We start from the raw sequence: 20,177 nt of genomic DNA, 5'->3' as shown, positions 1-20,177 counted from the left end.
GCGGCCTCCCGCGCTGCGAGCGGTGCGGCGCGGCGGAAGGGCCGTGCCGCCCACGGGAGCGGCAGCGCCGGGGTTCCGCCCGCGTTCCGCCCGGCGGCCGATGCCCGGGGCGGAGCGGCGGGGAATGGCAGGGCCGGGCCTGGACGGGACGGCCCGGCCCGATCCGGCTTAACCCCACTCGGCTCGGCCCCGGGCCCGGCCTCCGGGGCCTGCGGGCAGGCGCGGGGAGGCGGCGGGTCCGGGGGGCGGGGGACGGCTTAGCGCGGCGCACGCGGCGCGGCGGTCACGGCGCGGGTGCAGGTAGGTCATGGCGGGCCCGGCCCGGCCCCCGCCCGCCGCCGCCTCACGGCCAGGGCCGCCCGGCCCCGGCCCCGGTCCCGGCCCGGGGCAACGCGGTGGCTGTGGCGATGTGCTGCGCCCTCCTCCCGCCCGGCCGCCCCGCCATGGCCGCTCCGGCCCCACGCCTGCGCCACACCCCCCTCTCCTCCGGCCCTCCCTGCCCGGCTTGGCCGCTCTGCCCCCGCTCCCGCTCCCCGGCCCGGCTCTTGCGTCCCTTCCCTCGCCCCTCTGCTTGGCTCCCTCTGCATTATGTCCATCTCTTTGTCTTCCTGTTTTTTTAGATCCCACCAAAGCTCGGCCTGCCCTCCCCACGCTGCTGGACAGCCCGGCTGGTCGGTGAGCATCTGTTACCCCTCCGTAGGTCGGGCAGAGCGGAGCGTGGAGTCAGAGGGGCTTGCTCCAGGCAGAGTAGAGTCAAACCCCCAAGAAGAAGCTTTAGAGTGTCTCCACATGCCCTTAAGTCACCAGATCCCCGAGCTGTTGCCAGAGCCGGGCTGGGTTTGTCAGGAAGGCTCAGCACCCTCGTAGCCCTGAGGTGTGCAGGCAGCTCTGAAGCCCCAGGGGAAGGCCAGGCTGGCCAGCCGTGCTTTGGGGTGTAACTGTGGCAGCACAGCACTGCTGAGCCTCAGCACTGCTTCTCCTTGCTGCCTAAATGGCAGCTGAACTCCCTGCTGCTTTTTAGATCAAAAGGTGATAAAGGGTGCAGTTTATTCAGCACACTGACCTCCAGCTCTGGGGTGGTCCAGACAGCATCTGGAGCAATTTCTGTCACTGTTTCCATAAAATATTTTAATGTACCCAACCTAAAACCAAATAAATTGTCGTCACTACAAGCTGCATTCCTCCTCCTGGCCATTTTGACATTTATCCATATATTATGGCTCAGAAATCCATCCAGGTCCTAGAACAGCATTAAACTTCTGAGGTTGATGCTAAGATGGACAGAACATCTCCAGTGTTATTCCTGTCTGTGAGGACTGGGGTTGGAATCTCCCCAAAGCAGCACTTTGAACAGCTCAGCCTTCTACAGCAGGGTTGATGGGAATGTTAAAGTCTCAAAGGATGATGCTGCAATCCTGCACATTTAAGCTGTTGGGGTTTTTCTTGGTTGTGATGGGGTTTTTGATAGGTTATGAAGCAGGCAGTGTAAGAACTTGGGTTTAAAATGTGTTTAAAATATAAGTAAGCTCTCTTCTCCTTCCACCCATGTCTTCCTTCAGGCTTTGTTTTTGCTTTCTAATCAAACCTGCAGCAATAAGACACTGTGTGTGTTTTCAGGTGCACTGTCTGGGTGTGTGCTTGTGGAATCTCCAGTTCCTTTGGTGTGTTTGGGTGCTGCAGACACCTATCCCACCTTGAACCCCATTCCTGTCCCACCCCAAACCCCACTCCTGTCCCACCCCAGACCCAGCTGACGGTTTTGCCTGACCTCAGGGTTTTCCATGTGGCACCACCTGGGCACCTCCACAGGCCAGACTGAGCCTTTGAGCTTTGCAGTTCTGGGGGAGCTTGGGGCACAGGGTGACAGCACACACAAACCTCTGCCCATTCTGCACAGTGTCCTCTGCATGAGACCTGGTTCTGTTGTCCTGGCTCTGTCACTGCTGCCATCTCTGCTGCCCATGGACACAAATGTGCATGTTGTGCTTTGGTCCTGCTCCCTGTGGTTCAGCCAGCCTGAACCAGGGCAGTGTTTGGAGAGGAGACCTTCCAGGAGAGCTTACCTACTGTAGGAAACACAGTTCATTTACTGAGACTCATTTTTCTATTACTGGAGCCAGTCTTGAGCCTTCTGGTTCTGGGAATGATGACTTGTAAAAATTCCAGCTTTGAACGGAATGAAAACAAGTTCTCGGGCATTTCTGATCATGATGGAACTTTTTGCAGTTTTCTGCAGAGTATCCTGGCCGAATTCCACCTGGGGTGATTGTGTTCAGTGGCAATTGCTGCATTTCACTGTTGGGCAGAGTTCAAGACAGGGGTTTAAATTTGTAATGTGGCTTAGGGTAAAGCAGAAAGGAAAAGAGTTACAGAAATGTCCTTTTAACCCTAATTCCTGAAGGCCTTGTGAGGCTTGTCAGGCTGCAGTCACATTCCTCTAAATGCCAGTGATCCAGCTGGTGGGGCATTCCTTGGAATGCCTGTCCCTCATCACAGGATGGCAGAACAGTGGTGCTTTGTGTGGGGCACATACACATCCCCACACACCAAGCAAGGCAACAAACAGAATGGGTGAAAAACAGAAGTAATGAAAGAGCACTCAAAGTTTTCTTTGTGATGGTGCTGTTCAGGCTGACCCGTGGTTGGTGTTTTGTTCTCAAAAAGGCTGAGTGCTCCTCTGGCTCAAAAAGATAGAGAAACACTGATGTAAGATATGGAAGGCATCGTGGAAGAGTATTTTCTGTTATATATGCAGCCCAATGTATAACAAGTTTTTTTTTTTCTCTCCCTGACCTTCCCTCCTTTATTTTGTACCCAGATTTTCTTGCTCCTGTTTGAAATATGCCTTATAACCTTACAAGTTTTCAGAAGACCACTGTGTTTCACTGGGATAAAGAATATTGCATCTGCTTCATAGCAGGAGGATGTTGTATGTGTTACAGCTTAACTTTGTTCTACTTTACACCTAGATAAAGGATGAAGACTGTCTGTACCATTTTGATTACCTCTTCTAGGGTTCAAAGAGAATCATTTCCCCTGACCTCCATTTGCAAATGGCTCAGCTTGATCTAACTGGCACACAGATAACCGTGCTGTTACACAAAAGTTACAGTAGCAGGAACCACCTCAGTGCCCCAAGCTCCTCTGCCCGTGTCGGTGGCTCTCTGTGACCAGCTAAAAGCCGAGTGAGAGTCCTGAGCGCTGCTCCCGAGGAGTTTGGGTGTGAACGGACAGTGCTGCCACCCCGAGAGATGAGACAAAGGACCCTGCGCCCCGACAGCTCAGCGAGCTCCAAAGATGAGAGTCCTGCACAGCGAGCCCTGTGCTCTGCCTCCAGAGTGATCTCCGTTCCTGCTGAGCTCACCTCACTGCTGCTCACCAGTTTTGCTTTTGGGATTTAGACACCTCTTTTTCCCCCCATTTTACACAAAGACTGTTAATAGGACTGTTAGTGGAATGAGCAAAGCCAATACTCCCAGGGTTTAACTTGGTACCAATAGCACCTTTTGCCCCAGAATGCCTTACCAACGCCACCCGGCCCGCGTGTCCCACTGTACGACTTGGCCTGACGTTTCCGCTGGCTTAGGCGCCACCTCAGCCTCCCGAGCTGACTTTTAGGGACATTTCCGCACGTAGCATCTCCTCCGAGAGTCAGACACCACCTGGCTGCCGGCTGCGGGAGCTCTCCCCGTGGATGTGCTCGGAGCTCCGGAGGCCGCGAGTGCAGCCCGCGGGCCGATGCCGTCCGGCTGAGCTGCGGCAGCGCCCGAGGGATGGCGCAGGGAGGGGAGGCAGGCGCTCCTCCCGTGCGCCTCTGGGTGCGCCGCGTGGGGGTTTACTGCGATGAGCACCGCAAAACCTGGCTCGTGGCTGCGGAAGAGGCAAGTGTGCGCTTTGAGCTTCCCCCTGGTTGTAGCGTTGCTGTTTCAGGTGCCTCTGCCAGTAACTGCCTGCTCTGTTTGTTACTCTCCCCCAGGAGGAAGGTATGCTGAGGGCTCGGATCCAAAGAGTTCAGGTTCCCCTGGGTGAGGCGCTGCGACCCAGCCAGCTCCCCCCATCCCGGCTGCCTCACATGTGGCAGCTGTCCCAGGGTGAGCAGTACAGGGATAGTAACTCTCGCGTTTGGGAGATAGAGCACCATCTCATGGTAAGGATGGTGGCGACAATAGAACATAGTCATTCCTGTTTGTGAAGTCATTTGAGATCCTTGAGGGACGGCAAAGGACTGTTACTTTGTTGAAGTCCATTAGCTCATCCGCAGTAACTGTAGACGTATTGAACTTTTCCTTGTCACTTACAGCTTGATGGTGTTGAAGAACTGCTGCTTAAACTCGTGCCTGGGGATTAATCTGGTATGTGCAGACATTACCCCTGCTTTGTACTGTGCACTGTTTACTCCCAGTCTTTCTTCAGTATGAATTTTTGTCTTTCAGGAGCAGTGGCTCTAGGAAGATGCCATTGTCTGTTTTGTACAATAAAAGGTTCTCTCTCCACTGAAATGCAGCCACCTTTGAGGTGGAAGCAGTTAAACAACACACAGCAGCACCACACAAGCGTTTAGGACAGTGGAGTATTGTGACCTAGTGAAGCATCAGGGGGAGTTCTAGGTAGGCAGAATGTGATTGCCCCAGATGGAATTCGGCCAGGATGCTGCAAGCAATGCCCTGGTGACACTGCAAACTGCTGGGGGCTGTGGCTTGTCAGAAACTGGACAGGCAGCAGCTCCCAGCTCTGAGCAGAGCCTCAGAGGGTTCAGTCTCACCTCCACTTACTGTGACACTGGTGCTTTCCTCAGAGGTCTCCCATCCAACTGCTGGTACCACCAGCTTTTGCTTGGCTTTTGATCTTACACTGACACAGTTACAGGTGTCTCAGCTGCAGAAAAATCAACTCAGGTGTCTGAAATCCTTTTCTAGTGGATTTGAACAAAATGAAGCTGTCCTCCAATCTGGTTGAGGGGTTTTTTGGACAGAGGGAGAGGATTTCCAAGAGACTTCCTCCTGAAACAAAATGAAAAGAGCCCTTCTTGTTGGCTTTATGGCATATACACAACTGAGTTGTTTGGGTGATTGTTTTTTTTAAATGCCTTCTCCAGCTGTGGTTCCATGACTTGCCACCAAGTCTTTGGTTGTGTAAAGCTCACAGAGGTGGATTTCTCATAAGTACATGTCTCAGTATAAGGTCTAGAGATAGAAAACTCTTAAAATTTAGTCAGCCATGTTAATTTGAATATTTTCTGGAATCTTTGTAAATCCATGTGGAAAAGGACACATTTTAACTAGAGAAAAGAAGAAGGCTTTTAAACTTAGTGACATGAAACTTCCTCTATTCATTGTCTCCATCATCATTTTTTAGGCAGACAGAGTTCTTGTGTATGTTGGCAGGCACCTGGAAGCAGCTGTAGATGTTTTCTGAATGATGACAGTGGGGGAAATGGGGAGCTCCTGAAAGATGTGGCTGTAGGACATTGTCTTTCCCACCCCCTGAGAAGAACCCTGATCTGCAGTAACATTTTCTATCATTTTAGTTCCTGAACATGTCCCGGAAGGATCCCTGCCAGAAACAAGCCTGTGAAATACAGAAATGCTTGCAAGGTACCAAGTGTTATTTTGTCTTTGGTGTCCTGATTTTTGGTGGAACTTAATTCTTCTAAATTAACCTTGTCTTTCACCTTGAGAAGGAACAAAGCACATTAGCATTGCCTGGCTGCAAAATGAACAGAATTATAATGTCTGATGTTAATAGAATTGCTTTGTGCTTAATTGTAAATAATGAGACCTCATTAGTATAAAGCAGATCATTAGTAATAGTAATGTGCTTGTAGAGTTCTCCATGCTGGCAGTGAGATCCCAGGTGTATTTTTGGGACTCAGCTGTGGGCAGGGAGAGCTAGACATTTATAATAAGCTCTCTTACAGTGTGGTTAGTGAGGGAGTAGGTGGATGGTATGAGAAGACTGCAGAGCTGCTCCAGGGGTGTTTCAAGAGCTCTGTCAGGAACGGGTTAGGTGATCTGTCCTTGAGGTGTGAGAATGTCTTCCTGTCCCCAGCAATTGTCTAGAGACTACCTTTAATGTCCTCCTGGTTTGGAGCATTCTCCCACAAAGGACTGCCTTCTCTCCCTATATTACTGCACTTAAAAGCTGATGGTTGACCCTGTTTTGGTCCCATCTCTGGCAATGTTCTTTTTATAACATTTGTGGAAGTTATTCCAAGTGTTTTTCCTGTGTAGGTTTGTGTACAGCGTTGATCTGAATGGTTAAGTGTTAGCAGAGAAGCTCTTTGCTACATGTCCAGTCCCTGTCACTGCTGCTGTTCATGTTTTGTGCTGTGGAGCTGTCTGATGGGCACAGATGAAGCAGCTGTTGACAGAGAGCAAAGCAATTTTCCTCTGTAAAAATTAAAGTACAGAGCCTTAACTGAGGAATGCACAGTCACTGTACCCAATGTGTGAGGTGGAGGGTGGGAGCTGCACCTTTGGGAGATGCTGCCTTCTCAAAAGTCATTGTTCCAAAGATCTTGCTGCTCCTCTGTGAGACTGAATGCCTGCTGTACATCTCTTTTGTGTTTTGCTATCTGTGTGTGACTTTCAGCCCTTGACAGTTGATGATGTGCCTGTACATAGGTACAGTTTTAGAAACAAAGCTGCAAAGGCAGAGGGACAGTTAGGAGAGCCTCGGGGCACTCATCAACTGCAGGTTATGGCAGGGAGAGATCAGCTCTCCTCTCCAATGGCCTGCTGTGCCTCCTGGGCTGCCAGCTTGCAGAAATCACCACAACCCTTTTCTCAGGGGTGATCTCTGTGTTTGTATTACAGCTCACTCACCAACCCAGTCAGGGAATTCATAGCCCAGTGATCACAGCAGTGTGGTTTGCTCATTAACCAGAAGGTGTTCACTGCTGCTTTCTGGGCTCTCCACAGGTGCTCTGTGTCTCACATTATGCTGCTGTTGCTTCTTTTAATCTTTTAAAAGTCAGAGTGCAGCTGTGTAGTGCTTGCAGAGCTCATCCAGGGCAGAGCAAGGGGCTGTGCATGTTTCTGGGCAGGTGGTTCTTAACTCAAACCAGCCTGAGTCTCTTCCTGCAGGACTCCTCTCTGAGTCACAGAGAGCCACAGCCTTAGACAGCTGTGAGCAAGAAAATGATGGAATGCTTGTAAGCAGCTGCAGAGCTGGGCAGGGTGTGCTCCCTCAGGGAACAAAGCCTGCTCCTCTCTGCAGACCTGGTGTCTCCTCCTTTTCCAGCCAACAACTACGTGGAGTCCAAGTGTGAAGCTGCGCTCCAGGAGATGCGGAAATGCTGCGCTCGGTTCACCAAGGGCAGGTCCGTCTGCTGTTCAGGGTTTGAGAGAGAAGAAATGGAGAGAGAAAAGGCTAAGTTGACTTCAAAAAGAATTTCCCCACCACCTCAGTAACACAAAGCATGGACTCACTTGAAGAGCTCGTGTGTGTTTTTTCAAGCCTTCTTTAGACTTTCAGAAAAGCCAGATTGCTCCTGGAACACACCGTTCAGCACACCAAAAAGCATTACACAGTACCAACATATGGCCTGGTTAACAAACTTTATTTTCTGTACGAAAACATAATCTATGTTGCCTCTGCATCACACCTGTGAAATGTCAACTTGATGTTTGTAGGATGCTTACCTTACTCTAATCCATCCTTGCTCTAAAAATGGAGAATTGGAACCGAGTTATTCTGGCTTCTGGAGCGAGAGGTACAGGAAATGAGCTCAGGAGAGTGAGTTTAAACACGAAACAAACCCATCTTGATACAGCAAAGGTATTGCTGCCACCGTGCAGTAGTTCCAGACAACATTTGCCTGTCCAGTGGTTCAAGCTCAAGAATGGGCATCAGGTCTGATGATTGTTCCTAAGTCTTGTATAGATCATGAGTGACTGCAAGTCACTTTGCCTAAGTGCCTCACTTTTCCACTGGACAGAGTTGTTTATTTTATATTTGAATTGCCTACACGCTGCTATTTGCATGATAAAGATGTTACAGGAATATAATTTCAGGGATTGCTACAGGGATAGGATATTTTTTTAAAAAAGCAATATGCATTTGAAAGATTTGACTGTTGATACAAAATTTATAAATTTATGTCTAATTGAACACCTTTAAGCAATATGCTTTGAATCCAAGTCTAATTAAAACTGCTGATACCCAAAGGCCTGTCACAGAGCCCTGGGCTAGATCCAAGAACTGACTTAGGTGCTGCTTACTGAACAAGCAGTTGTAGGCAGTTATTTTCCACACAACATTCCAGACTCACTCCCAAGCCGGCTGTGTCTGGGCCCCAGGAGAGATGGCTTTCCAGAAGCTCTCGGCCATGCAGCAGAATTTCCTGTGACCTGTAGGAAGAGCTCATAGACAGGTTCCTGCACCACCCTTCAGAGCTGCCTGTCTGCTGTCCCCTGTAGCAGGAGTCCAGGCACCCAAATATCAGGCTCCCAACCCACTAGCCCTAACTCTGTATTAGATCTAGCCGTAAAGGACTTTTGTGCTGTGATCAAGTACAACTTACTTATGAAATAGAGCTTCTATAAACCACTGAGGTCTAGGCACAATAGTTGTGTGTACTGAAGCCTAGAAGAGCAAACCATCTGTATTCACTGCTCTGAAATACCATGGTACAAAATAAACGACTGGAACAAATTGTGGTCTCTGCTTGTTTGTTGAGCTGCAGGCCGGGCGGCTTGGCTGCCATTCACAGCCCAGAGCCATGTGAGATCATGTTTCAATAGAAGCTGCTTGATATTTTTGTAACTGGGGCTGAAGATCAGAATAATTTAGGGCTTGTCTTCCCCTCCCACTGCTGTCCCAATCCAGAAAAAACCTTTAAGACAAAACAGGGTTTAGTGTCCCTGAAAAGCAGGGAAAAGTGATGATAATGTTGTGAACCACCTCAAACACTGACAAGTAGCTGATTTTTCTCCTTTGCCCTATCTGAGCAGGAACAGTGGAAAGAAAGTCAATAACAGATAAATAGATAAAATATATATATTTAGATACATTTAGAAAAATCTAGATAGATAATATATATATATATTTAGGCTTCTGCTGCACCTACAAAAAAGAAATAGCCTTGTCTCCATGCCCATTTGCAGTTGGGTGGAACAAATTTGCTCAGCAGAGGCAACCTAGGCTGGCTACAGACTCATACAGACTCACCTCCTGCCCTAGCAGCATCCCATACTCTTGGGAATATGTGTGATTGGTGCCAGGATGATCATGGAGAGGGATTTATTAAGGTAGCCCAGGTTACCTGCGTGGATGAGGGGAGGCTGGAACCCCCATAAACTCATTTATGTTGGAAAAGACCTTTAAGATGGAGCCCAACCATTCCCCCAGCACTGCCAAGTTGAGCACTAAGCCATGTCCCCAAGTGCTACCTGCCACCCTCCTGCTGCTGTGGGTGCTCCCCTCAGTCAGTGAGGCAGGAATGTGCTGGTTCCCAGGAACCCAACAGACCTCACACAGAGAAGCATTTAGAGCAAAACTGTTTAATAAAATATCACTTCAACAAGCATTTACATACAATATATAAAACCACTTTAAAAGCCTGATGTGTTTGAAATCTCAGAGTGTAACAGATGTCAGAAGTTGTTGAAACAACACTAAAAGGAGCAGGAGTGGGGAGGGGAAGGGACACCTCATCTTGGCACCTGCAGCAATGAAAATGCATCCCCACAGAGACTGATCCAGCATCAAAGCTTCCAGTGCTGCCCCACAGCATCAAACAGTGCCAGCCACGAGGCCAACACCAGCACAGCAGAAAGATTTGCCACATCCTGATGTGTTTGTCCATTCCTTGTCTACATTCACATCAAACCCAGCATCAATCTGTTGATTGTTTCCCCTTTCAGCAGCATTTTAGCTCCCTCTCGGGGCCATTTCTCTCTGTAGCAAACTGGGACTTGAGCAGAACTCACCCCACCTAGGGCTGAGTAGAAGTAGTGACTTATTGAGCCAGAAAAACACCCCTAAGGTCTGTTAATGATTTGCTTTGAGCTTTTTCATTGGAGACAGCTTTGTGGAGATCAGTGCATCTCAGAAATTGTGTTCTGCAGCCCACCCAGCCAAAGGGCAGCAATGCTGTTGTCCTACAGGAACAAGAGATCCCCTGCAAGACCAATGTATCTATTTAGGCACGTTCACATCTGCAGATCCTACAGGAAAACAAACCAAATCCCAAAAACCCCACCACTGTCTGTAACCCCACTGCTAAACACCAATTTATTGAAGACCTGTTTGCTGCATCCCATCACTCCTGCAGTCCAGGATGGCCTTTAGGAAGGCCATTGTTCAAGGATGTGAGCCCAGCTACTCCTTCATTCTCCTTGGCCATGTATGGCAGGACAGGAGCAAAGACAGTAACTTCTATCTCCTGATTATCTGCAGCCTCTTTTCAGATCCTGAAGGTGAGGAAAACCTCAGCTAAATCGATGTGGTCCAATAGGAACACTTCAATCAGCAGAGCTGAAACAAAATTACCAACTGCAAGTGCTCATTCCAACCCCTCAGGTGGGAGAACCCAGCACTTCAGCTCTGCCAGCAGCTCTCGGGGCAGGATCCCCTCTCCAGCCACACTGAGAGCAGCAGATCACAAAGCCTTTGCACACACTGGAAATGGGATGCAGCTGCTGAGCCAGGTGCTGCAAACCACCCACCCATGATTGCCATTGCTCCCTACCATGTTTCCCATGGAAAGATGAGCTGACTTTCACATAAAATCCCACATTCTGGGCAAGAACTCCTACCTATACCTGCTGGAGGACATCACCACGTTGTCAGACAAGTCTCTGTGCTTGCAGAATACCCTGGGGGATGTTTGTTTGTACTGCACTGAGTCAGACTGAGCTCTGCACCTGGGGAGCCTCATCTCCTGCAAGAGAAGGGCTGCAGCTGATGGAGTTAAGCAAACAGCTTTTCTTGTGGAAATGGCAAACACAAAGAAGGAAGGAACATAACTGAGGCAGAGATATGAAATGAACTGCTCTCACAAGAGCATGGTCTGGTTTTTACTGAAGTTTTGTCATTTCAGTTGCTTGCAGAGACCAGGGAGAAGGAATTTGTGCTCTTCAGAGGCAAGTAAAGGACTGCACTCCAGATTTCACACCATCCTCCTTTCTCCAGTACAGCTGGCAACAGGGATCAGGACCAGTCCAGTGTACCCTGAGCAGGGATGCATTTCCTGTCTACAATCCTGTCCCACATGATTACAGCTCAAGGAGCATCACCAATGCCAAAGTGACCAGAGAAGGCTGTGGCACACATGGCAAGCCCAGTCAGAGGCCCGGGGTGATTTACAGTAAGTGGCACAGCTGAAATGCCCCCATGTGACACAGCCAGGCTGGGCCTGCTGGAAGCAGGAGAGAGCCTCAAGGGCTGAGCAGTCAGGTGGTTCTGCAGAACAGAACCTGGTGACTTTCAGAACACATGATGAGAAAAGGGCTTGGAGAGTCAGCCTCAGTGCTCAGTTTCCATCAGCAGTGCCAGTGCTGCAGTATGGGGAAGGACACCAGCAGAGACAAAGCCAAATGGCCACCTATGTGCAGTGAAACAGCAGGGGGAGGGCAGGAAAATCCATATTCCCCTGTCCTGGATACAGCTCAGGCAGCTCTGACACCTCTGCATCCACCCCAGGATTGTCAACCACATCTTGGATTGCACAGATCACCTCTGTGCAGAGGGAAGCAGAGGTGTTCCAGGTACCAGGGCAGGAATACTGAAAGCTAAATTGTAGTGAAGAGCTGACACAATATACTGGCAGACAAAGGTACACATAACAGTCCTGAGCACCTGCAAGAAGCACATTTAAGAGGTTTCTCTGCCACTACATTTTTATGAAGTTGAAACTCGTTAAAAAATTTGAGTCTGGGCGTATTTGGAGGGAAATCATGATACACTGGGAGTTGTGAGCTTCCAGACCAAGCCCAGCACACTAACAGCCCAGACAGATGAAAAAGGTGGAAATCAGAATCAGCATTGTAAGAAATAAAGGCTGGAACCTGTGAGCAGATGGGACTGAGTCTGTTGGCAACATCCTTTGACTTCTAAGTGAGAGATAACAGCAGTAGGGGAGGGGAGGTTGGGCACAAGAGGAGAGTGCAGCTTCTAGGATGCCATTCCAAACAAGAATCCTCCAGCAAACCCTCCAGTCAGGATAGCATTCTTCTTCAGAAATATGACCACCTAAGCAGGGGTGAGAAGAGACAACAGTGTTCAACAACATCAGGCCACTCACTGACCCTCCTGCTAAGAAGAAATCCCTCAGGCTGTTCTTGAGGTAACTGATGCTCACAGAGATGCCACTGCTCAGATTTGGAAAAACTTCCTACCTAATGAGCTCTCCTCCCTAACTGCACCAGCACACAGCCAGACCTTCACCCTGCCCAGCCACAAGCAGCCAGCTGATCCAGGAGAATGCTGTGGGAAATGATGTCTTCCTAAACTCTAGGCAGGCAACATGAACAACTTTTGCCATCTCTCCCATTTTGCTGTCATGCAAGAATTCCCTCCTTGTATTGGCACAACTGAACATCTGTAACAGTTCAAGAGGCAATCCTGTTTTCTGCTGTCCCTCCAGCACATGGCCTGGGAGAGCTCTCACCTCATCCACTCTGCTTTTCACTTCTGGAGGCATTTTGTCACCACTGGTGTGAAATTTCAGCTGCTGCTTGGCTTTGTTCATGTCCCGCTGTATTAGGTTCCAGTCCACCTTGATGTATCCTGTGTGGTTTGCAATCTAGAGTTTTGGGGATTAGAAAAAAGTTCCTGAAGTCCTGCATGACCACAGCTGAACAGACCCCTTGCTCACCCACCTTCCCTGGCCACAGCCACCTCCCCCTCACTGAGGAGCACACTGCCTTAAAATCTGGACAGAACACACCCCTGGAGCTGTGCAAGTGTTCTGCAACATTTGTCTCCCACAGGAACCCCAACTGCTGGGCACACACTGCAGCCCAGCCTGCCTCAGCCTCTGTTCCTCAATGTAAAGCTGGTATCACCTCCCCCTCACAACTGCCATGGATATTGTTGGGACTCCCTGCAGCTCTCCTGCTGCTGTGGGTGGACACAGCTATTAATAGCCCATTCCTCTCAAACCATTTTATCTGCTCAGGGTGATTCAGCTGTGGAACTCCCTCTGCCCAGAGCAAGCTCTTGACTTTGAGCAGAACAAGCAGAACCAGGAGAGTGAGGGAGAATGAGTCACACACAAGACCTGAGGAGCAAACAGGTGAGAGCTGAACAGAGCTGCTCTACCTGCTCCAGGATACACCAGGTGCATGAACACATCCCAGCAGCTTCCCTCAGTGCCAGGGCTCTGGGAAACCAGCAGAAGTGGTAGAGGACAGACAGAGATCTCCTTTCTCTCCTCCTCCCCAGTGCTTTACAGCGAACCCCATCTGTGCTGCCCCAGGTTGGCAGGAAGCATGGCACAGTTATGGGTAAATCCTTCCTGACATGCAGGGCTGTTCCTCCAGGGACACTGTGTCCACAGCCAGGCAGCTGAAGCTGTCTCCTGCTCCACTCAGGCTCTCCTGTGCCTTTGCCTGGCCTTTGGCAGCAGATTCCCAGTGGATGTGCCCTGGCAGTGCTGCACTGGTGTATGCACTCTGACCCTGCTTTGCTGTTGCATCCATGTGCCCTGGAGAACACACACCTCTGCCATTCACAGCCACACAAAGCCCCTGGCAGAGAGGGGTCTGACCCCACATGCCCCAACAGGCAGTGGTTCCTAGAGAGACCTGACAGCTCTCAGAAAGCCTGGGCTGCTCTTCATACCCACCTGGAGTAGGAAAAAGCCTCCTCCCACTGCTGTCGCTGCCAGCTTTCCAACCTTCTGGAAGAGGAATCCAGTACACCTACAAATCAAGCAGCATTTGGTCAGGAGAATGAAACACCTCACACACACTACTCATTGTGCTTCTCACAGGCCAGGCTGCCTTTGGCAGCAGCTACCCAGGACTGGAGACAGCCTGACCAACTGCAGAAGAAACCCATGTGCAACCAGAGAGAAGGATTTGCACCCAGACAAAATTGATGCTTTATAGCTTTTCACTTTGTGCTGTCACATTCCAGCCTTTTTCTGTTTGGTTCTTATGTCTTCAACCTCATCTTTCTCCCAAAAGAGTAACCAGAAACCTGTGATTTCACCAAAATCAACAAGTGATTTTGTGTTTTGTTGTTTTTATTTTAACTGGTATAATCTCTGAGAGGAAATTAGGGAGCACATGTGCTGCTCCATGACAGAGCATGGGGAGCAAATCACAACCCCCTTTCTTACTTATTTGTAAAGTAAGCAACAAACAACTACTTACTTTACCTTTTCATTTCTCAGGAGAGAAAAAGGATGGAACAAGCACACAGCAGTGATCTAAGGCTGATCTCCAAAATGGGTACCTGCTTTCAGCAGGAAAAACATTCCTGCAGCCAGCACCACCCCAGTGCTCAGTCATGCAGCCACAGGCTGGTGTGCTGTGCCACCCAAACCACACTTCCCTTGGAACACAGTTTCCTTATGAGCATTGCAAACAACACAGCAGCCTGCCTTTGCCCAATTCTGAATACACTCAGTGAAGATACAGGAGAGAGGCGGCCAGGCCACACCTCTGTGACAAGACAAAGCTCTGTCACACACTGTTAAATAATTACCCTGTTGCCAGGTGAACATGGCAAGAGGCAAAGCAGTTACACAAAATTTTCAACTCAAACGATGCTGTAGGAATGAAGTTACAAACAGAGCCATGCTCAGTCCCAGCTACAAGTGACAGGAAACCCTGGGAACTGAGAGCCCAGGAAGTTTTTAACGCAGATGCCTAAAGCACATCCACCTCCAGTGGAGAAGGCATCCTTGTTTCAAGGCGTTCATATCTGCCTGTCCTAATTCAACAGCACCACTTTTTACCAGAAGTTAAAAATAATTCCAGACTGGTGCAATTTTCTTCCCTTCGAGACGATCTCAGTTCTTTCAGTTACAGACAGCATTTAGGACGTCCCAGAGCTGAGCAGACCATGGCAGGGGACAGCAGGCTGAGCACCCGCCTGCTGAATGCCTGCCACTCGATCTCCCAGCACCTGTCAGTGACCCGGGGACGCAGCCAGCGCAGCAAGGGCAGCCCGGGCCCCGCTTACCATCCCGTGACCCCTCCGATCACCAGCTGCGTGGCCACATTGTACTTCTCAGCGCTCGACCCCGAGCTGGGGGCGAACATCTTGCGCCACCATGGCCGGTTCTTGGTGTACTCCGCCAGGTCCAGCACGTTGAATGTGTCGTCCTTGGCACCTGCAGGCACCTGCAGAGGCTCAGTGCCGGGACCGCGGCACCACAGCCCCCCGCCGCTGCCCGGTGCGTGCCCAGAGGCACAGCAGCCCTGCCCCGACACGCAGCTCAGGAGAATGGCACTCCCCGGGCCTCCGGGAACCCCCACGTCCCTCAGCCCCCTCCCAGGGCCTCCTGGACCCCGCGCCCGGCACCGCTCACTCCCTCGGGGCCGCCCCTCGCAGAGCGGCCGGGGCTGGGGGCCCATGCCCGGAGCCGCCCCCTCCGTCCCTCAAGCGGGGCCAGGCCCCGGCAGCCGCCGCCGCCGCGCGGGGCAAAGGGAGCGACACCGCGCCCTGCAGCGGGGAGGCCGAGCTGGGGGAGCCGGGACCCGCTGCAGGGGGAGAGGGGTGGGGGGACCCGCGCCCCGAGCCCCGAGCCATCCCCGGCCAGCCCAGCCCGGCCCGGCCCGGCCCACCTCCGCCCGGCACCGCCATGACGCCGCTGCGCTGCGCAGGCGCGGGCACGGCGCGCGTCACCGGGAGCGGGCGGCAGCGGGGCCGGGCGAGAGGGAACGGGGGAGAGGGAGCGGGACCGGGACAGGGGCGGGCACGGGCAGGTCGGGAGAGAGGGGCGGGAAGGGAGAAAGAGGGGCCCGAGGGGAAAGGGGAGCAAGGGGGGGAACGGGAGCGCGCATGGGGGCAGCGGGGCCGTGCCCGTGCCCTCGGCTGTGCCCCGGCTGTGTCCCTGGTGGTGCCCCGGCTGTGTCCCGGTGATGCCCCGGTGTGCCCTCGGCCGTGCCCCGGCAGTGCTCTCGGTGCTCCTCCCTGCAAGGTGCCCGGTGCTGCAGCAGCATCGCGGCCCCGGAGCGGCTCCTCGGCTGTGCCCCGGCGGTGCCCCGATGGTGCTCTCGGCTGTGCCCTCGGCCGTGCCCCGGCTGTGTCCCAGTGATGCCCTCGGCCGTGCCCCGGCTGTGTCCCAGTGATGCCCTCAGCTGTGCCCCGGTTGTGCCCTCGGCGGTGCCCTCGGTGGCCACCTCTGCAAAGCGCCCGGTGCTGCAGCAGCAGCATCACCGCCCCGGAGCGGCTCCTCGGCTATGTCCCGGGGATGCTCTCAGTTGTGCCCACGGCTGTGCCCCGCCGTGCCCCTAGCTGTGCTCTCGGTGCTCCCCCTGCAAGGTGCCCGGGGCTGCAGCAGCATCCCGGCCCCGGAGCGGCTCCTCTGGGCCCCCCTCGGCCCCGGTGTCCCCGTGGTCGCTGGCGCTCCCGCCCGAGCGGCTCGGCTGTGCGGTGGCAGCGCTGCTCCAGCGGCAGCCGGGGCGGCACAAAGGGTTCCTAAAGCCCACGGTGGTTTGCTCCCTCTGAGATGGGAGCTCTTGCTTGGCTGGGGGTGTCACAGCGCGTTTTGCCATGCGCTGGAAGGACCCCAGGCCCCCCGGCACTGTGGGCACTGCGCACCGGGCACACGAGCTCCGGTGTGCTGGAGCAGCACGGGGCTCCTGCTGCAGCACACCCAGCCAGCACACCCCGGCCTGCTGGGCCTCTGCCCCGGAGATGGTTTGGGCAGCTTGGACATGCTGCCTGGCAGGAACACATCTTAGTGTTTCCCCTGATTTCTGAGCCATTAATCAGTTGAACTCCTGTAGAACAAAGGCCATCTACCTCCCAGCTGGGGAAGCTGCCCAGGGTGTAGCAAAGATGGAAATCCCAAAACACAAGAAGCAAAAAAAAAAACAAACCATGGAGACATTGTGACAGAGGGGACTTGACCCTCATTTGGGGTAAATGGAAAGCAGTGTGTGAGTGGGAGCAGGAGTGCAGGCGGCGTGGGACGGGTAGGGGAACAAACAAACACTCTTCTAGGAACTGAACACTTCTAGGAACTAACAGCAGCGCTCATGTGCCCTGCTGAGGACATCCTGTTAGTAAACAGCCCAGCACCTCGTTGCCACTTGCACGTAGGTCGGAGGATTTGGGAACTGCAGGAATGTCCCACGTGTTTCCAGGAAGGTCCCACGTGTTTCCTGCACTGCCCCGAGGAGGGGGAACTGGCTGGAGCAGTGTGTGCATTCAGACCAAAGTGACACGACAGCACTTCCCTGGGAACAGGAGGAAAAAGATGTGGCTGGGGAAGGGATGGCTGGAGGCAAGCTGGCCTCTAGAAATCCAATCTGAACACCAGTGTCAGGTGGTGCTGGGGTCTCCTGCATGTCTGGTACATGACAGGTTTCCATCCCTGTCCAGCATGTGTCCCTGCTTTTGCCTCCCCTGCCCTGAGCACAGGGATGCCCTCATGCCCTGGGGCCAGGCAGGTCTCCTTTGATACCTCCAGCTGTGGGCTCTGCTGCAGCTGATGCCAGGAGCATCTGATGGCCTGAGCCGCTGCAGCATGGCCTCATCTTTCCTAGGACATGTGCATCTTCATCTGGTGCAGGTGCTCAGCTCCCTCCAGCAGGATGCCAAGGTGAAGGTACTTCAGGGCTGGGGGCTCCTGTGTGGTGCGGTCAGGCACAGCCTGGTGTGGTGGGTAAAGGACAGAACCCAGCCCCTCAGCAGCCCACAGACGCTGCGGCTCCCTGCCAGGTGCCTTCCTGCTGTTCAGCTTTGGAGGCACAGGTATGAAACACCATTCCCCATCTCAAATGATTCCTCTCCCTCCTGGCACCACCACAACCCTACAGCCTCCATGGCCAGGCTGAGCCCACCGGCCCATGGGAGCTCCCAAAGAGTGTTTCTGCTGCCTGACTCATTGAGAGACGCCTCTGATGTGAGGAACAAGAGAGAAAGCAGAAATGCTCCACTGACCCACTTACTGCAGGGAAACCCAGCAGAGGAAAGCAGGTTTAGTTTGGGACCTCCTCCATGGCAGTATTTCCACTCTGATGCTAGGGTAGGCCCATCAGGGATGGATTTTCTGGATACTCAGGGGTGCTGAAGGCATCAGCCCTGCTGCACCGCTGTTCCCTGGGTGTCCCTGTGCCCGTGAGTTTCCCCATCAAGAACTGCACTGGGCTGCAGCCCCTCTTTGCTCCATCTCTGCTGGGTGCAGTAATATGGAAGTGCTGCTATGAGGGGCTCTGCCTGGTCCTCCGGGCAGATCTGTGCCATGTGGCAGAGCTGTTCTCCTGCTGCCAGGAAGGGTGAGTGCCCTGCGCCTGGCTGCTGCTTCTGAGCTGCTCAGTGTTCCTGAGAAGCTGTCACGAATCACTTGTTCTCTCTCTCACACACACACACAAAAGATTAGACATGGTTCAAATGATTCTGACTAACTTTTATCTGCTCCAGTTCTGAGAACTTTTATGTCATTGTTCTGAGAACTGCACATTTCAGGGAAACAAACAGCCCTTTCTGCGTGCGTGTGGGTCCTTGTCTCTGGCAAAATATGTTCTGGCAGGAGATTCCATCACCTGGAATCGTGGCTTTTCCATCACCTTTGCACAGGAGGACAGTGCCCTGGGGATGGGCAGATGGGCTCCAGGCAGGACTGGAATGCCAACTCCTCTCTGCAGCTTTCTCAAAGGCATAGCTGCTGCCTGGCCCAGCCCTGGGTGATGCTGACAGTTTGCAGAGGCTCCCACATGGGTGTGCAGAGCCCTTGGAAGCTGCACAGCTGTTAATGGCACCCACTGGCTGGGACCATGCTTGCTCTTGCTGGGGCATGTGGGGTCCAGCTTGGCATGCTGGGATCCCTCTGCATGCCCAACTGTCCTTGGCCTGATTTGCTCCACACTGGCTCTCGTGTGTCTGCACAAAGCTGCTGTGTGTGCAGCTAAGGCCAGCATCTGGGCCTCCTCCCCAAGTTACTTCCAATTTTCACACCTGGATTCCCTTTCCCATAGCCTTGAGTATCTTGATAATATTTTCTTTCTGGTCTCTTGGATTAGATGTCATCTCTCAGGCTGACTCTTATTTCCCTGGGCCAGGAACCTGGAGCTGCCTCCCAGTAGCTGAAAATGGTTAATTCAGCACTTTTCAGTGTCACAACCATTAATTTCATCCCCAAGGGGTGCTTTTCCTAACAGTCCTCTGTGACCTCTAGATGTTGTCATCCCACATCTGGGCATTTGTTGTGCCCAGAGCATCCCTGCCAGGGTTAGAGCCAAGAAGTTTCTGTGTTGTCCCATGCAGAACTCTGGCACCCAGAGTTGGAGCCCCGCTCCTGGCAGCCTGTCCCAACCCTATCCCACATGCCCATCCCGTGCTGCCACCCCTCAGCTGCCCTCTTTATGGTCATGCTGTCTGCCTGGCAATGTTTTCCCCATCTGCTTGTTCCTGGAAGCCTTTCCAGATGAGACTCACAGCCCCAGGAGATTCCCAGATGGGATGACCAAAATAAAGTCACATCCATAGCAGGGGACACTGGTGCCTGAGGCACAGCCCAGGTCTCCCATTCCTCTCTTCCCTCCAGTATAGATCACTCCTCTGCTTCACTGCAGTAGGGCAGGATGCAGAGCACCCTGGGGCATCCTGAAACATGACACACCAGTTGCTTTGCCCCAAAATAGTAGCTGGAAAAAGTGAGGTGAGTTGTTGCTCACAAAGAAAAGGAGCCCCAGGTTAGTCATGGAGCCAGCTGTGTGTGTACAAGGTGGAGAAAATGTTTCTTACTCACTCTTTGTCTCCCCAGGAGCAAGGTGGGTGGTGTGGGGGAATCAGTTTCTGCCCTGTGCTGAGGATTCATGCCAGAGACCCCCAAAAGCCCTCTGTGTCCCTCTGTGTCTCTCTGTTTCCCAGTCACCAAGAGCTGTCACATGGATGCTTCTGCACACACTGGGACTGTCACCAAAGGGGTCACTGGCCCATTGCACTCCTGCTGCCCTGTGACATAATTTATGGGATATTTCCCCACGTCACGCATCCAGGGGATGCAGGGACCATGCAGGGCGTTCCTCCTCATCTTCCTGCTCCCTGAG

At 52.6% G+C, this 20,177-nt stretch overlaps 3 protein-coding genes across 4 annotated transcripts; 2 read left to right on the top strand and 1 right to left on the bottom strand.

The window, feature by feature from the left end:
• Positions 1-215: 215 nt before the first annotated feature.
• MTCP1 (mature T cell proliferation 1) lies at positions 216-7,316 on the top strand. Of its 2 annotated transcripts, XR_012582734.1 has the most exons (7): positions 216-300; positions 621-675; positions 2,819-3,881; positions 3,977-4,147; positions 4,301-4,352; positions 5,528-5,594; positions 7,243-7,316. XR_012582734.1 is itself a non-coding variant. In XM_074551688.1 (6 exons), the coding sequence occupies exons 3-5, from the start codon at positions 3,774-3,776 to the stop codon at positions 4,346-4,348; spliced, it is 327 nt and encodes a 108-aa protein (XP_074407789.1). In that variant the 5' UTR covers positions 216-300; positions 621-675; positions 2,819-3,773; the 3' UTR covers positions 4,349-4,352; positions 4,434-4,571. The 2 variants fall into 2 exon arrangements, 1 of the variants encoding a protein (XP_074407789.1); XM_074551688.1 differs by lacking the exons at positions 5,528-5,594; positions 7,243-7,316 and adding an exon at positions 4,434-4,571.
• On the top strand, positions 627-7,551 carry CMC4 (C-X9-C motif containing 4). The gene is made up of 3 exons (XM_014265321.3): positions 627-675; positions 5,528-5,594; positions 7,243-7,551. Exons 2-3 carry the CDS (start codon positions 5,537-5,539, stop codon positions 7,410-7,412), a joined length of 228 nt encoding a protein of 75 aa, XP_014120796.2. The 5' UTR covers positions 627-675; positions 5,528-5,536; the 3' UTR covers positions 7,413-7,551.
• A 501-nt stretch (positions 7,552-8,052) lies between these two features.
• FUNDC2 (FUN14 domain containing 2) lies at positions 8,053-15,898 on the bottom strand. Its single transcript, XM_074551683.1, has 5 exons — positions 15,744-15,898; positions 15,139-15,289; positions 13,793-13,868; positions 12,614-12,748; positions 8,053-12,195 (listed from the first exon to the last, which is right to left on the bottom strand). The coding sequence occupies exons 1-5, from the start codon at positions 15,760-15,762 to the stop codon at positions 12,118-12,120; spliced, it is 459 nt and encodes a 152-aa protein (XP_074407784.1). The 5' UTR covers positions 15,763-15,898; the 3' UTR covers positions 8,053-12,117.
• Positions 15,899-20,177: the final 4,279 nt, after the last annotated feature.

Source organism: Zonotrichia albicollis, chromosome 14 (assembly GCF_047830755.1).
Source record: "Zonotrichia albicollis isolate bZonAlb1 chromosome 14, bZonAlb1.hap1, whole genome shotgun sequence".
Classification (NCBI taxonomy): Eukaryota; Metazoa; Chordata; class Aves; order Passeriformes; family Passerellidae; genus Zonotrichia; species Zonotrichia albicollis.
The sequence above is the reverse complement of the archived record's forward strand: the minus strand, read 5'-3'. Positions and strand labels throughout refer to the sequence as shown.

What these genes read in the sequence shown, in the direction of transcription:
- MTCP1 (XM_074551688.1), top strand. Translation starts at nt 3,774, where the DNA reads ATGGCGCAGGGAGGGGAGGCAGGCGCTCCTCCCGTGCGCCTCTGGGTG. An exon ending in GGCTCGTGGCTGCGGAAGAG is followed by an intron (nt 3,882 to 3,976) that starts GCAAGTGTGCGC and finishes ACTCTCCCCCAG; the next exon opens with GAGGAAGGTATGCTGAGGGC. An exon ending in AGATAGAGCACCATCTCATG is followed by an intron (nt 4,148 to 4,300) that starts GTAAGGATGGTG and finishes TGTCACTTACAG; the next exon opens with CTTGATGGTGTTGAAGAACT.
- CMC4 (XM_014265321.3), top strand. Translation starts at nt 5,537, where the DNA reads ATGTCCCGGAAGGATCCCTGCCAGAAACAAGCCTGTGAAATACAGAAA. An exon ending in AATACAGAAATGCTTGCAAG is followed by an intron (nt 5,595 to 7,242) that starts GTACCAAGTGTT and finishes CTCCTTTTCCAG; the next exon opens with CCAACAACTACGTGGAGTCC.
- FUNDC2 (XM_074551683.1), bottom strand. An exon ending in GAGGCTTTTTCCTACTCCAG is followed by an intron (nt 12,749 to 13,792) that starts GTGGGTATGAAG and finishes CCAAAACTCTAG; the next exon opens with ATTGCAAACCACACAGGATA. An exon ending in TGAAAAGCAGAGTGGATGAG is followed by an intron (nt 12,196 to 12,613) that starts GTGAGAGCTCTC and finishes ACCCCTGCTTAG; the next exon opens with GTGGTCATATTTCTGAAGAA.